The 17,817-nt window shown below is 31.2% G+C and overlaps 2 protein-coding genes across 3 annotated transcripts in view; one reads left to right on the top strand and one right to left on the bottom strand.

The window, feature by feature from the left end:
- Positions 1-17,817, bottom strand: part of TFB1M (transcription factor B1, mitochondrial) — a 69,084-nt gene that overhangs the window by 20,844 nt on the left and 30,423 nt on the right. The window lies entirely within an intron of this gene.
- On the top strand, positions 12,086-12,742 carry CLDN20 (claudin 20). Its single transcript, XM_074309470.1, has one exon. It carries the CDS (start codon positions 12,086-12,088, stop codon positions 12,740-12,742), a length of 657 nt encoding a protein of 218 aa, XP_074165571.1.

The raw sequence follows: 17,817 nt of genomic DNA, 5'->3' as shown, positions 1-17,817 counted from the left end.
AACTTATGGATCTCTCAAAGAAAGGTTTTTAAATGCATAAAATTGTACAACAAAAAGTGTCAAAAGACATACGATTAAAAAGGAATTAAATTGAAATAGTTATTAAAATTGCACAACAACTACCCAGGTTAAGAATTCCTAGACTTGAAGATTTTTTAAAAACTTCCTATTACTTATAAGCGAAAGAAAGGAAAAGGTTCAAAAGTTATCATAGTCAGCAACATCAAGTTACATAATTATAATTGGAATTAAGTACAGAAATACTAAAGTTCTTTAAAATAACTTTTTTTGAGAAATGTAACATTATAACATCTAAATGCCACTATGATCATAGTAGCACAGAATCACATTACAGATTTAAATCAAGTGCAGCAAAAATTTCAGACTAAAACTTAAGTGATTTAGATAGTAGTATGTCATAATTATTATAAATTTTGACTAAAAGAAGAACTTTTTTCTCTTTTACAAATAAATCCTAAAATTAGGGTTCACTACTTTTGAGGGCTATTTGTATCCAATTCAATGAGATAGGTAATTCCATATTTCTTTAAAAGTAAATTTTATTGATATTTTTATCTTATCAAAATTTCTCCTATGCACCTTTTCCCTCCGCTTCTCAGAGAGACCTTTTATAAAATAATATTTTTTAAAAAGTGGTAAAGGAAAAAAATCTAGCAGAACTGTTGAACATATCAAAAATATATACAATAAATCATATCTACTTAACTTCCACATTCACACCCACCACTTTTGCAAAGGCATGGAAGGAGGTGTTTTCTCATATCTTTTCTTTGGGATTATGCTGATTCTTTGTAATTTTACAATATTCATGTTCAACTATTTTGTGGTGACTCTTCTTTTCATTTACATTATTACAATTAGCATAAATTGTTTTCTTGGCTTGGTTTACGTCACTCTTCATCAATTCATCTAATTCCATGATGTTCACTTCACATTTGTCGTTTCTCACAAGTTGGTAATATTCCATTACATTCATGTAACATAATTTGGTTTAATCATTCCCTAAACAATGGCCATTTACTTTGTTTCCATATCTTTGGTAACACAAAAAGTGATGATATAAAGTTTTGATGTTTATGGGGATTTTCTTTTTATCAATGATCTCCTTAGATCTGGTAATAAATTTATAGGTAAAAAAACTAACATTTCAATCACTTCTTATAATTACAAATTCCTTTCTAAATGGTTATATTATTCATGTGCATTTATGTTCCATAACACATTCAACACTCTTTTTTCATCTTTTATTGCCCTTGCCAATTTGATACAAAGTTTTTTATGCCCATTATGCTGTTTCCCTTCTTATCCAATATACATTTTGTCTGTGTGGAAGCTTTTAAATGTAATCAAAATGATATATTTTAGCTTTTGTAATTTCCTCCATCTCTTGTTTGGATAAGAACACACTTCCTACCCAATTGCTGTGCATGATTTACTCTTCTCTAATTTTTTTTTTTTAATATTATGCTCTTTAGTATTTAGGTCATATCTATTTATACTGTAAGATATTTATCAAAGACTTTTTAAAAAAATTTTTATATTAATAGTATTTTTTCCAATTACATTTAAAGATTATTTTCAACATTCAATTTTTTTTTTTTTTTTTTTTTTGATGGAGGCAATGCCCAAGATTACACAGCTAGTAAATGTCTAAGGTCACATTTGAACTCAGGTCCTCTGGTCTTCAGGGCTGGTGCTCTATCTGCTGTACTACCTAGCTGCCTCCTCAACATTCATTTCAGTAAGATTTTGAGTTCAAATTTTTTTTCTCTTTCCTTCCTTACCAAGACAGTAAATGATCTGACATAGATCATACATGTACAATCATTATTCTAAGCCTAATTTCTGCCAAATTGCTTTTCAGCTTTCCTTTAAATTCCTGCAAATAAGATTTATTTCTTAAATGATTTATGCTTTGAGATTTATCAAATATAAATTTAATGTTTCTCATTCTTCCTAGTTCTCCCTTATGTAGCCTGTTCTATATGCTATTTCTCTATTTACTACTAACTGGTTTGATGACAACTGCTTGAGATCTGAAAATATTATTCTCCATTCATTATTACCTTAAAAATATTTCCTTTGATATTTTAAAACTTTTTTTCAAAAAAAATTGCTATAAAAATTTTATTGAATTCTAAAGTAACCTTTTCTAGTTTAATTCACATAAATTAAAACTGTATATTAACTGTGTATAAAATTATAGTTTCTTTCAAATTGATATGGTTTTGTTCTGAGTTTTTTCCTCCAATTATTTAAGTTGTTCTTTATTTCTCTAAGAAGTCCTTTTGAATTGATTCTATACAAATATTTCATATGTTTTGGTATATTGAATTTCCCAAATCTTATGTGTTTGGTAGCTATTTTGTTTGGTATTTCTCTATTACTGCTTGTCAAATTTAACAATTGTACAAAAATACTATTGATTTTTATGGTTTGTTTTTTGGAATTGGGTTTTGTTTTTGTTTTTTTTTTGTTTTTGTTTTTTTTTTTTTTTTGGTTGTTTATTTTTGCAATTGGCAACTTTGATGATAAGGGTTTTTGGTTAGTATTTGTTGATTCCCCAAGATTTTTTATGTAAATCTTATCACAAGTCAACTGGGATGACTTTTATGTCTTTTTTACTTATCTTTACATTCTTAATGCTATTGTTAGCATTTCTAGAATTATATCAAGTAATACTGGAGAGAATGAACATCATTGCTTTGCTCCTATATTTATTGAGAAAGTTTCTAGTGTATCTTCATAGCATAGTATGTTTGCTTTTGGTTTTAAATATTTTTTTAAAAAGATCTTTCTATGCTTAAACTAGGATTTTTAGCATAAATGAATTGTGTATTTTGTCAAAGGCATTTTTTGGTACTGATTGATAGAATTATGGTTTTTAAAGTTTCTGTTTTCAATATGATTTTTTAAATATGGAAGTAATTTAATTTTTCCCTAAAAATTTAGATGCTATATCATTTGGTGCATGTGCTTCATCCTGAGATTAATTTATTGTGCATGGTACATTTTAAAGGTATTTAGTTTCTCAGTTTCTGTTTTACTTTTTGTTGTACTTTTGAGATCTTGAATGCCATCCCTGTGCTTTTTTTTTTTTCATCTGAAGCACGACAGATTCTGCTTCATTCCACTTTTAAACTCTATATGGATCATTTTGTTTAGAATATATTTCTTATAAATGACATATTGTTGGATTTTAGTTTCTAATCCATTCTAATATCCTTTTCTTTTTTGTGGGTGAATTCATCCTATTTACATTCATAGTTATAATTGTTCATTTCCCTCCATCATATTTTTTCTTCTGTTTCTTATTGTTCATTTGAGAATTTATTTTGCTTTAAACGAATCTTTCTCTTTATCCTTGCTTATCTTCCTTCTCCTTTCCCTTAGGCCACTTTTCTTCCTGTTTCTCCATTGGGCTAAATATATTTCTGGATTCAGATGTGTATTAATTTATATTCCACTCTCCTTCCAGCAAATCAGATAAGAGTGAGGTTCAGTTATCATCTATTCTTTGCCCCATCTCATCCCCTTCTCCTTATTGTATAGATTTTTACTTCCGCAACAAAATTAGATGAAATAATTTCCCCCCAATCCTCCTCTCACTTTTCACTCTACTCCCAACAATATATACTTCTTTTCCTCCCTTTCCATTCTTTTAAGATCATCCAATTATAACAGAATCATTCCTACACCATTTAGTTACTTTTTCTGTGACCTTTAAAGATGACAGAATTCTTCAGGAAAAATTATATCCTCGTATAACAAAGTAAACAGTTTTTTACTTATTTGATCTTGCTCAATTATATTTACTTTTTTTTGGTTTCTCTTGAATTCAGTGTTTCTACTTTAAAGTTTCTATGCAAGTGTGGTCTGTTATCAGAAATTCTTAGGTGTCCTCTATTTCACTAAAGATCCATTTTTTTCCTCTTCTAAAGGATAATGTTCTCCTTTTCTGTTAAGTTATTCTTGGCAATAAGCCCAAATATTTTGATTTCTGGGATATCATATTCTAAGCTCTTTGTTCCTTTATACTGGTGGCTGCTAAATCTTTTATCACATTGACTATGGCTCTTTGAAATTTGAATACTTTTTTTTGTAGTTGCTTAAAAATTGTCTTTTTCCTTTGACCAAGGAATTCTGGATTTGGGACTATAATATTCCTGGGAATTTTCATTTTCTGACTTCTTTTAGATGACTGATTAGTTCTTTCTATGTCTACTTTGTTGTTTTAAGAGATCAGGTAAGATTTTTTCAAAATTGTATTTCTTAATGATGATTAGATTATTCTTGTTCTGACTTGTTTCATTTGTCATTTATTTTAACTGAATGGTTGTATTTTCTTCTATTCTTAGTCTTTTGGCTTATTTTAGTATTGCTTGATATCTCATGGAGTCATTAATTTTTATTTGGTTGCTTCTAATTTTAAAGAAGTTATTTTGCTAACATTTTGTATGATATAAGCAAGCTGTTAAGTCTCTTTTTTATATCTTTCTTCCACAGAACTCATTCTTTTCTTAAAATAAAAACCCAGTTTTTATTTTTCAAAATACATGCAAAGATAACTTTCAATATTGACTCTTACAAAACCTTATGTTCAAATTCTTCCTCTCTTCCCCCAATCCAATAAAGCTTCAACATGCACAATTCTTTTTAATATATTTCCACATTTGTCATGTTTTCCAAGAAAAATCAGATCAAAAGGGGGAAAAAACACAAGAAAGGAAAAAATAATCAAGCAAACAACAACAAAAACAAAAACAAAGATGAAAATACCATGTTTTTATCCACATTTAGTCTCCACAGTTCTCTGTCTGCATGTAGATGGCACTTTATATTACAAGTCTATTAGAATTGTCTTGATATCACCTCATTGTTGAAAAGATTCAAGTTCATCACAATTGATCAGCACATAATCTTACTGTTGCTGTGTACAATATTTTCTGCACTTAGCATCAGTTTATATAAATCTGTCTACACTTTTCTGAAATAATTTCTTATAGAACAATAACATTCCATTACCTTCATTTACCATAACTTATTCAGCCATTCCCCTACTGATGGGCATCCATTCAATTTCCAGTTTCTTGCCACTACAAAAAGGACTGCCACAAACATTTTTGCACATGTGGGTTCTTTACCCTTTTTTTAATGATCTCTAGGATACAGACTCAGTAGAAACATTGCTGGATCAAAGGATATGCACAGTTTGACAGTTCTTTGGACACAATTCAAATTGTTCTCCAGAATAGTTGGATCAGTTCACAACTCCACCAACAATATGATGGTGCCTCAGTTTTCTCAAACCCCTTCCAATATTTATCATTATCTTTTCCTGTCATCTTAGCAAATCTGAAAGGTGTATAGTGGTATTTCAGAGTTGTCTTATTTTGAATTTCTCTAATCAATAGTGACTGAGAATATTTTTTCACGTGACTAGAAATGGCTTTAATTTCTACATGTGAAAATTCATATTCTTTGACCAGTCATCATTTGGGGAATGGCTTATATTCTCACAAATTTGAGTTATGTATTTTAGAAACATTAGATTAAAAAAAAATTTCCCCCTGTTTTCTGCTTCTCTTCTAATATTGGCTGCAATGGTTTTGTTTGTACCAGACCTTGTTAACTTAATATAATCAAAATTATTCATTTTATATTTCACAAAAATCTCTACTTCTTTAGCCATAAATTCCTTCCTTCTCCACAGATTTTAAAGACAGACTATCTCTTATTCTCCTAATCTGCTTATAAATCTGCTGTCTAAATCATGAACCTACTTTGACCTTATTTTAGCATAGGATGTTAGGTGTTGGTTAATGTCTTGTTTCTGCCATACTATTTTCCAGTTTTCTCAGAAATGCTTTTTATCCCAAAGCTACAGTCTTTGAGTTTATCAAACACAAGATTACTATAGTCATTGACTATTGTGTTTTGTGAACCTAATCTATTCCACTGATCCATTGCTCTAATTCTTAGCCAGTATCAAATGGTTTTTGATGATTGCTGCTTTATAATATAGTTTCAGGTCTGGCACTAGGCCACTTTCCTTTGCACTTTTTTCCCCCATAATTCCCTTGAAATTCTTGATCTTTTGTTCTTCCACATGAGTTTTGTAATTATTTCTTCTAATTCTTTAAATTAATTTCTTGGCAGTTTGATTCATGTGGCACTGAAAAAGTAGAGTTAGATAGAATTGTCATTTTCATTATATTGTCTTGGCCTACTCATGAGTACTTGATAGTCTTCCTATTATTTAAATCTAATTTTATTTGTGTGAAAAGTGTTTTGTAATTATGTTTCTATAGTTTCTGGGTTTGTCTTGGTAGGAAAACTCCCAAATATTTTATATTTTCTACAGTTTTTTAAATGTGATTTCTCTTTCTATCTCTTGCTGCTGGATTCTGTTGGTTATGTGGGTTTATTTTATATCCTTTGCTAAAGTTATTGTTTCTAGTAGTTTTTAATTAATTCTCTAAGTATACCATCATTTCATCTGCAAAGAATGATAATTTTGTTTTCTCATTATCTATTCTAGCTCCTTCAATTTCTTTTTCTTCTCTTGTTGCAAAAGCTAACACTTCTAGTACAATATTGAATAGTAGTGATAGTTGGGCAACCTTGTTTCATCCTTGATCTTACTGGGAATACTTTCAGTTTGTTCCCATTACATATAATGCTTGCTGAGAGTATTGGACAGATGCTATTTATTATGTTAAGGAAAACTCCATTTATTCCTATGTTCTCTAGTGTATTTTTTCAAATACTGTTTTTGCATCTTTTGATGTAATTATATTGTTCTGCTAGTTTGATTATTGATATGTTCAATTATGATAACAGTTTTCCTGATACTGAACTAGCCCTGCATTCCTGGAATACATTCTACTTGGTCACAATGTATCACAGGCTGCAATATCTTTGCTAATATTTTATTTAAGATTTTGCAGCAATATTCATTAGGAAAATTAGTCTAAATTTTCTTTGTTTTGTTCCTTCCTGGTTAGATATCAGAACCATATATGTGTCATAAAAGAAATTTGGTAAGACTCTTTCTTCCCCTATTTTCCCAAAAGTTGGTATAATATTGGAATTAAGTATTCTTTAAATGTTTGGTAGAATTCACTTGTAAATCCATCTGACCCTGGAGATTTTTTCTTAGGGAATTCATTGATAGTTTATTCAATTTTTTTTCCCCCTAAAATGGGACTATTTAAGTAATTTATTTCCTCCTCTATTAATCTGAGAAATCTATATTTTTGAGTTAATATTCATACATTTCACTTGGATCATCCAATTTATTGGCATACAGTTGGGCAAAATAACTCCTAAGTATTGCTTTAATTTTCTCTTCATTGGTGGTAAGTTCACCCTTTTCATTTTTGATATTACTAATTTAATTTTCTTCTTTCTTTTTTTCTAATCAAATTGACCAAAAATTTATCTATTCTGTTGGGTTCCCCCCCAAAAAAACCCCAAGACTTAGTTTTGTTTATTAGCGCAGCAGTTTTTTTACTTTTAATTTTATTAATCTCTCCTTTGATTTTTTCAGAATTTCTAATTTGTTTTTTAAATGGGGTTTTTAAAATTTATTTTTTTTAGCATTTTTAGTTGCATGCCCAATTCATTGATTTTGTCTTTCAATATTTTATTCATATAAATATCTAGAGATATAAAATTTCCCCTAAAAACTGCTTTGGCTGCATCCCATACATTTTGCTCACTTTCTTGGATAAAATTATCAATTGTTTCTATGGTTTTTTGTTTCACTCACTCATTCTTCAGGATTAGATTATTCAGTTTCTAATTAATTTTTTATCTATTTTTTCATGGCCCTTTATTACAAGTAATTTTTATATCCCCATGATCTGAAAAAGATGCACTTCCTATTTCTGCCTTTCTGCATTTGTTTGTGAGGTTTGTATGCCCTAATATGTGGTCAATTTTTGTGTAGGTCCTAAGTACTGCTGAGAAAAGGACAATTTTCTCCAAAGGTCTATCATACCTCTAAAATTCTTTTTACTTCCTTAATTTCTTGTTTATTTTAATGTTAGAATTCTAAAAGAAATTTGAGATCCCCATCAGTATGGTTTTGCTGTTTATTTCTTCTTTAATTCACTTATCTTCTCCTCTAGGAATTTGGATGTTTTACCACTTGGTGTATATATGTTTTGTATTGATATTAATTCATTACAATTGATACCTTTTAGCAAGATGTAGTTTCCTTCCATATCTCTTTTAATTAGGTCTATTTTTGCTTTTGCTTGATCTGAGATCAGGATGGCTACTGTTGCTTTTTTTTTTTTTTTTTTTTTTAACTTCAGCTGAAGCATAACAGATTCTGCTTCAAGCTTTTATCTTTACTCCATATATCTCCCTGTTTCAAATGTATTTCTTATGAACAACATATTGTAGGATTCTGGCTTTTAATTCACTCTGCTATCCACTTGGTTTTATGGGAGAGTTCATCCCATTCCCATTCACAATTAAAAGTATTAATTCCATATTTCCTGCCATTTTATTTTCCCCAAGTTATAGTTTTCTCTCTCCTTTCAGCCTTTTCCTCCTTACTAATGATTTGCTTCTAATCACCACTCCCTCAATCTGCCCTCCCTTTTTTGGGCCCCACTATTTTTTATCCCTTTCCACTTTTACTTCTGCCCTCTCTTCTATTAGCTTCTCTTTCCTTTCTCTCTTCTCCTCTTATTTCCCAGTGGAGGGGGGGGAACAAGTTTCTATACAAAACTAAATATGTATGATATTCCCTCTCTGAGCTAAATCTGATGAGATTAGGGTTCAAACAATGCTCATCCTCCTTCCTTTTCCCCCTCAACTATAATGTTTTTTATGCCTCTTCATGTGATGGAATTTACTTTATTTTGCTTCCTCTTTCCTCTTCCCCCAGTACAATCCTTTTTCCACCTGTAATTTCTTTTTTAAATCATCACATTGAAATCAACTTATACCAACACCCTCTAACTATACGCTTTCTAACTGCCCTGAAAAAGGAGCAGTTCTAAAGAATTACATACATCATATTCTCATGGAGGGATGTGTACCTTCTAACCTTTAAAACATTAAAGATTTTTTTTTCTTCTCTTTTTACCTTTTAATGCTTCTTTTGTGTCTTGTATTTGAAGATCAAATTTTCTATTCAGTTCTGGTCTTTTCAGCAAAAATGATTGAAAATCCCTTATTTCATTGAATATCCATCTTTTCCCCTGAAAGATAATGCTGGGTAGTTGATTCTTGGTTATAGTCCAAACTCCTTTGCCCTTCAGAATATTATATTTCAGGTCCTTTGATCCTTCAAAGTGGAAGCTGCTAGGTTCTGGATAATCCTGATTGTGTCTCCTTGATATCTGAATTGTTTCTTTTTGGCTGCTTACAATATGTTTTCTTTGATCTGATAATGCTGGAATTTAGCTATAATATTTCTTGGAGTTTTCATTTTGAGGTCTCTTTTAGGAGGTGATCAGTGGATTCTTTCAATGACTATTTTACCCCTCGGCTTGAGGATATTATGGTAGTTTTCCTTGATTTATTGAAAGATGTTGTCTAGGCTCTCTTCTCACCTCCACCCTCCACTCCATCATGGCCTTCAGGCATATTCTTACATAGTCTTTCTTTCTTGGATCTATTTTCCAGGTCAATTGTTTTTCCAATGAGGTACTATACATCTTCTTCTATTTTTTTTTTGTTTGTTTGTTTTATTTGAATGATTCTAGTTGTCTCATTGAGTCATTCACTTCCATTTGTCCAATTCTAATTTTTACTGAATTTTTTTTTCATTTCTTTTTGCATTTGGCCAATGGTTCCTTTAAAGGAATTGTTTTTTCTTTGGATTTTCCCTCCATTTCATTGATTCTTTTTTAAAGAAGTTGTTCTCTTTTTCCATTTTGTTAATTCTGTTTTTCAAAGAATTATTTTCTTTAGTATTTTTTTCCATTTCAGCAAATTTATTTTTTGAGTTGTTTTCTTCAATCAATTTCTGTTTCCTTTGCTTGCACATAGCACTCATTTCTTTTCTAATTCTCTACTCTATTAATCTCATTTGGGTTTTAAAGTCATTTTTCCCACTTTTTAAAACACAAACAAAAACAACCCCAAATGCTTCCAGGAATTCTTATTGGGTTTATGCCCAAATTATGGGGTTTTTTTTGAGGCTTTTGTTTATAGATGTTTTATATCCATGTTCTTCTAAGTTTGTGTCTTGAGCTACTCTGTCACTATAATATTTCTTGAAGGTGGGGTTATGTTTTTGTTTGCTCATTTTTCTAAATTGCTTTTTGATTTTGGACTTTACATTAGGGCTGGGTTCTGTACACTTCTAGGAAATTATCTAAACTAAGGATTTGTGTTTTTTCTGGGAAAGCTGAACATCATTATTCCAAGATTAAAAGGACAGCTCAAACTGGTGACATGAAAAGTGATGTGACCCACAAAGAAGTATATTCATTACCTTCTGGTTCTAAGCTCTTCAAGTTTCTGATCTAGGTAGGTGTCTGAAGTCATTCTAATAGACTGATGTTGGACTCAGACACTATCAGACAGCTGTGAAACTCGGCAGGTTCAGAGAGAATGAATTGTACACTTCCTTTTAGTTTGGGATTCCAGCCTTGATTATTCTATTTTAGGCTTCAGCCAGAGCTGAAAGCTAGAATTGAGTTCTTGATCTGCTCCTGAGGTCAAAGCCACATGGCTACTATTTGCTTGTGAACTTGTTCCTTACTTAATAAATGGGGCTCATGATTAAGACCACTTACTCCTCTCTGCTACCCCTAGGCACAAGTCCCTTTCTTAGTTCTCCTGGATTTGTGACTCAGAACTGGGTAATGAACAACAGAGCTCAGGTACCTCTTCCTGCCCTAGCATACAACCTGAGGTCTCTCTCAGCCTTTTGAGGCTAAAATGATCTATTCAGCTGTCCTGGGCTAGACCTTTACCTTAATGCCACAGATCTGTCTCCACTTCACTGATCTGGGCTAGAAAAATCACTCATGGTTATTTTTTCTAAAATTTTCCAAATAGATTCATTCTGAAGAATTTTCTAGAACTGTGTGAATGTATGGTTGGGAAACCAGTCTGTATTTGTTATTTTGCCATCTTAGTTCGCCAAAAAACTTATTTTAAAAACCAATTTTAGGAATTTATTTTATTAAGATACAGATAACAATACTTAAGGTGGCAGCATATATAGATCTCATGCCCACAAATTTGAACTATGAAGTACATGTGATGAAAAGTAAACAACAATAGCTTAATTTCTTTAGGAGATTTGAGCAGATGCAGTTTAAATAAATAAAGTACTGGTTTTGGAAAATATATCACATATAAAATAAATGTTATTGATAGCTTTTAGCTTTTTATTTTTTACATGACCTAGATTTACCAATATATACTTCCCCTTCCCAGAGAGCTATTCTTCATAAAAAAGAATAAACTAGGGGAGAAAAACAGTTCAACAAAACCAGCCTATACACTGAAAAAATTGACATGGTCTGTAGTGTACAACACCCATAATCTCATCCTTCTGCAATGCAAAGTAGGGAAAAGACTTCTTTTTATACCATTGAAAATGGTGACAGAGAACTCCCCTAACTAAAAGACAAAAATCTGAGAGTAAATTCAGTTGTTTGATTTATATATAATTCAATTCTTTAATAGAATACACCTTTCCTTTGAGAATAATGGACATTATTCAAGAATAAGCATTACTTCTCTGAAGTACACACCTTGAATAATCCTTCATATAAGCATGAAAAGGAAGCATCTAAGAGCTATGTAATCTCTCTTCTCAGCTGTTTTACAGAGTGCTCACTCATTCACGGCAGGGTCACATTCAGTTGTGCCTTCAGATAAGCTCCAACTATAAATGTAAGCACTTTTATTCACTCATTTCTCCTTCCTTTCCATTTTCCTGATTTCCATTGCTCATCTGCAACTATCTTTTTTCCTTCTTGTACAGAGCCATTTACAGTCTTCATTGAAACAACTGCAGTTTATTGGACAGTACCTACGAGAGAGGATCAGGCTGACAAAAGGAGACAGACAGATCAGCATTATGGCATCGGCAGGTCTACAGCTCATTGCTTTTATTCTAGCCTTATCTGGCATTTGCGGCATAATTACAGCCACACTATTGCCAAACTGGAAGGTAAATGTAAATGTGGGCTCAAATATCATAACAGCTATTATTCAACTTCAAGGGCTATGGATGGACTGCACATGGTTCAGCACCGGGATGTTCAGTTGCACACTGAAACACTCAATCCTATCCCTCCCTGTCTATGTGCAAACTGCACGGACCACCATGGTATTGTCTTGCATCCTCTCAGCTTTGGGGATTTGCATTTCTACAGTTGGCATGAAATGTACACGGTTAGGAGGGGACAGAGAAACCAAAAATCGTACTACTTTTGCTGGAGGAGTATGTTTTATTCTCTCAGGGGTATCTGGTTTAATACCTACATCATGGTACATGAAGGAGATCATTTCAAATTTCTGGGATCCAACAGTCCCAGAGCACAATAAGCATGAACCTGGAGGAGCTATCTACCTTGGAATTATTTCAACAGTATTACTACTTGTAGCAGGTGTGATTTTCTGCACTTCCTGTTTAAAAAGACATCAAGAAGCTAGGCACTATCCTCCCTCACAGCAGGATATCTTAACTGCTCAGTCAGAGAATGCAGGCTATAACCTGAAGGATTATGTATAAATTATTATGTACTATAGATGGTGAATGAAATACTAGAAATGTTTATTTTTTTTAACTTTAGATTGAAAATAAATTAAAATCATATTCAACTGTCTTCATTAGATCTTATAGTGTGTTTCTATTAAGGCATTTTATATTATAAGATTTTTTTTAAAAACTGGTAGTTACTTTTACATTTAATACTCAAGGTTTATTTGAAAAAACATTATAAAGCAATTGGCAGCTTATTAATATTATAGCTTACTTCTTGAAACATTTGTTTAAAGTGGATTAATTACATTCCAAAATGTGTGCTTTTGATGTTTCATTTTGAGTATTCAACTGGACTAAAATCCAGGCTAAAGCTCTATGTCCTGCTTTTAACCAAAAGTAACATCTGTTTTTGCTTTCTAATTCTCTAACACCATGGTAACTCAGTTCTTTTTTTTTTTTTTTTCCTTGAGCCACAATATATAATTGCATGTCAGGAACTGAAGAGCTGTCATTGCCATTCAGATATTGCCAAAAATGTCCCTTCCAAGCCCCCACCTGCTGTTCAGTATCTTTGGCCCTCTTTTCTTTTGCATTTCAAAGGAAATGTTTACATAAGTTTCCAACTGTTGCTAATCTTTCAGCCAAACAGTTCAGGCTAAATCTAAGAGGGAACAAATTGGTAAATGTTATAAGGAGAAAGAAAATATGTAGGACTTTTAACCTTTATGATAACAATATGGGAAAAAAATTATATAATTATTCTTTCTACTTCCATATCTCTCAAGATGTGAGCTCTTTGGGATGTATTCTTTTATTTCCTTTCAATTATTAAGATTTTCCACCTTTTTCATTTAATCTAAGATAAAATGTCATATATGTAGACAATAAAGGTTTATTTTCAAATTCTTTGCCTTTTTTTTTCCAGGCATGATTTAAATAGACTAGGGGACTATTTTCCTTTAAACAGATAAATTATCTCCCCTACAATAACTAAAATGAAAGTGTTTTGAATAAAAGAAACTATTGTGCTTTGGTCCAAATCTGTAAAGGTGTACAGAACTCCTGATAAGGCTTTATCTATCAAAGCCAATCACCAGTTGTTTTGCAATTTATAATAATCTCTCAAAGGGTTGGTATGAAGGCACTGAGAGGTGAAATGACTTACCTACTATGATATCGTCAAAATGTGTTAAAGGCTGGCTCTGACTTTGTCTTCCTGACTTCCCTCACTACAACATTTTGTCTCTTAAAAATCTAAGGTTATGAGATATCAAATTCTAATCAGGAAAAAAAAATCTGACTTGCACATGTCTGTTTAAATAGAAAGGAAAATTAGGACAGTTTTGATTTGGGATTATGCGTTAAAGTAGGTGAGAGAGAGAGAGAGAGAGAGAGAGAGAGAGAGAGAGAGAGAGAGAGAGAGAGAGAGAGAGAGAGTGTGTGTGTGTGTGTGTGTGTGTGTGTATGGCAATTTTATAAATCAAGTTAATATAACTTTCCAATTATTTTAAAGTGCTACCCCAAGTATTTGTTATTGTTACTTATTGATAATATATATTTATTAATTTGTGACATAAGATGATGAATTACTAATATAGTACTACTGTCATTAGAAATAGTAATTTTTATATGTTACTAATAAAAATAAGATTTTTGTACATATAGGGGAAACTCATTTTCAAAACTATTTTACTGTACATATTAATACATATCAGTATTATAGTGAAATTTTTAAAGGAAGTGACTAAAATGAAGAAAAATTATTTCATGTGAAAATCACAGATGGTTCCATAGCTGTACAAAACGTTTTTAGTTTAACTGTTCATGGTCATCATTTTCTAAGTGAGTAAATGAATCTAAAGAAATACGGTAAGACAAAAATATTAATCCAATACTTTACATATTAGCTGGAATAATTTTGCATCGATATGTTTTCTTACTTTGCTTAAATGTGTTTGGATTTACATTGATCAGCTGCAAATTTACTAACAGAAAGGAAAAATAATTTATATGATCAAATTAATGCAAGAACTAAATGCTCTGTCCAGCACCAGTCTTTGTTAGGGAAAGGATATAATGACTCAAATGGATGCAATATATCAACCTAAGAAGAGCTTTAATATACAAATTAAGTACAAAAGAAATTTAGGAGACCACATCCATTCAAAAGTCTTGTAACTATTCTGAAATGGCTTTTTAGTTTTATTTTTCCTATGGACAGGGATAATTTGTATTTTAGAGTTACAGGTTCTCCTAGAGCTCCTGCTGAGTTGTAGAAAGTGTGAAGGCATGAATAAAATAAGATGATTCTGATCACAAATTAAGTAGTAATGTAAGCAGCAAAGGTATTAACATTAACATAAAATTGAAAACAAGGTTTGCTAAGAATAAGCCAAAATGGATATCTACTTCAAATCAGCATGACCTTCCTATCACTATAAAGAATGAAAACACTATCCATTTCAAGTGTGTATCTCTTTATTTTTCACAAGGAATTAAAAGTTAAGTTTCACAGAAAAACATTCTTTGTATATAGGCTCACAGATTTATAGCTGGAGAAGGGATCTTAAGAGTTCAAACTAATAAAACTGTGGCTCAGAGTAAATAGGATGATGCTAAAAGAGTGAGAGGACAGAATTCCTAAATTCTTTGCCCCCCCCTCTTTTTTTTTTCTTTTGGACTGAAAAGAAAACAATGATTGATAATAATGAACTAATATCCAATATGAATAAGGTGATAAGAGAACTCAATTGCCCTAAATAAAGACACTAGACCACGAGAAATTATATCTTGAGGAACTGAAAGAATAGGCAGATGTGAACTGACAATGATATCTGAAAGATGGTAGAGTGAAATTTACATTTCATTTATCTATATACTACATATCACAAGACTAGAGATGGTCAAATGCTGCCTCAGTTCTCTAAAATGGAAGAAGAGAAAGTCTGTAAACAGTAAGTTGAAATTTGATTACTGGCAAAATCTTAGAATATTATTATTTTTAAAAAATTAATTGTAAATATGAAAGAAATATTATAAAGAGCAGCACTGCTTCACTAAGAATAGGTCTAAGCAAACTAGCTTTGTTTCCCCTTTTAAAAATAGCATTACTAAACTAGGGAGGTCAAGGAAATGTTTTGGATAGTTTATGTAAATTTAAATATTTAGTGGTCTTTCATACTACTCTGGTAGAAAAGATGTACAAATGCAGGCTGGATGATGTTATAATTAAAAGGATTCAAAACCAGGCAAATGGCTGGATATAAAGAATAGTCATTAAAAGATTTCAGCTTGAAAAGAGGTCTCTAATGAAATGCTGTTTTTCATTTTTAACAGACTTGGATAATAGCACAGATAGCACACTTATCAAATTTACATATGACAAGTTAACACTATGGATGCCAATATAAGAATCCAAAAAAGGTGTGCACAGATTATAGCATTGAGCTGAAAGTAACAAGACGAAATTTAATAGGCACAAATATAATCTTTTAGACTCATATTGAAAGAAAATGACCTTAGATAATAGAGTATGTCTAAAACAAACAAAAAAAAAAAATCTAAGGAGTTTGATGAACCACAGGCTCAATGAATCAACAATGCAATGTGGCAGCCAAAAACATTTAATGTAATCTAGGACTGCATCTATAGAGGTATTGTTGTTGCTATTCTGTTATTTTCCGTCACATCCTACTCTTTGCAACCCCATTTAGCATTTTTCTTGACAAGGATACTGGAAAAGTTTGCCATTTTCCTCTCCAGCTCATTTTATAGATGAGAAAATTGAGCCAAATGAGATTAAGTGACTTGCTGAGGTTCACATAGGTAGGAAGTATCTGAGGACAGATTTACTGTCAGGAAGATGAGTTTTCCTGATTCCAGTCCCAGCATTTTACCTACTATGTCACTCAGATGTCCACTTCACAGAGTCCCATTATAGTTTGCCATGGTCAAAAATCATGTCAGGTATGTTCATTTCAAGGTACCATAACCATAATTAAGAATGGGTATTGATATTCCAAAGAGCATTTACAGGAAGGCAATAAGGATGGTGAAGAACTTTGCAAAATAAAAATCCTGAGAAAACTCAGGGACATCATAATAGTTTTATATAATTATTTCAAGACAGGTTTTATAGAATAGGGAATAAATTTGTTCTGTTTAACCCCAGGAGGAAGTATTATAAACAATGGATAGAATTTTTACAGAGGCATTTTAGACTTAATGTTAGGAAAACCTTCTTAATAATTAGGGTCTTCCAAAAGTAGAGTGAGTTGCCTCAAGAGGCAATGAGTTCTACCTCCTCAGAACTCTTTTGACAGAGGCTAAATGACTACTTGTTGGATAAGTTGTAGTAGATAATTCTTTTTTTTGGAGTACTGTTGACTAAGTGTATCCTAAGGTCCCTTCCAACTCTAAAATTCTGTGATTTTTAATTTTAAAACATGTAAGAGATATTAAAGCTGCTTCACCCACTGAAATATTTTACATAAACAAAAATTAAAATGTAATCTTTTAAATTATCCATAAGTATACTCAAAGATTGCTTAAATGAAGAGTACTATTTTGTTTTGTAATTATGCTCAAATAAGGAGTTTACTATTTCGCAGAAAACAAAAAGAGAAAAGATAAATTTAGCTCTAGGATGTTAACTATAGTTAAGATTAAAATGATAAAAAAAACTATAAAATAAGATTGATGTTATTTAAGATGTTAACATTTTATATTTGTCAAAACATTAAAATGTTTTGCTAAAAACATATTTGATATTATGAAGAGGCAAACCATGACTCAGAAAACAAACTTTATGGCCATATCTATTTCAGCTTTGTTATTCATCAGTATTACTTGTTAAAAGAATGAGTGAATTAATTCATTTGCTTATTGATAGAGCAGTTAAGGAATATTTATTATGTAAATAGCATTCTGCATAACATATGGACATATCTCTTAAGGATTTTAAAATGTTGATAAGCATATAAGATATTCAAATATAAATAAAATATTTAAATAGTAATTAAAATAGAATATGACTACAGAATATGTTTTTAAAAGAGGAAAGAAACTATCAATTGAGAGGCATACTATATACAAATATAGGT

The sequence above is a fragment of the Sminthopsis crassicaudata genome, chromosome 4 (genome assembly GCF_048593235.1).
Source record: "Sminthopsis crassicaudata isolate SCR6 chromosome 4, ASM4859323v1, whole genome shotgun sequence".
Classification (NCBI taxonomy): domain Eukaryota; kingdom Metazoa; phylum Chordata; class Mammalia; order Dasyuromorphia; family Dasyuridae; genus Sminthopsis; species Sminthopsis crassicaudata.
The sequence above is the reverse complement of the archived record's forward strand: the minus strand, read 5'-3'. Positions and strand labels throughout refer to the sequence as shown.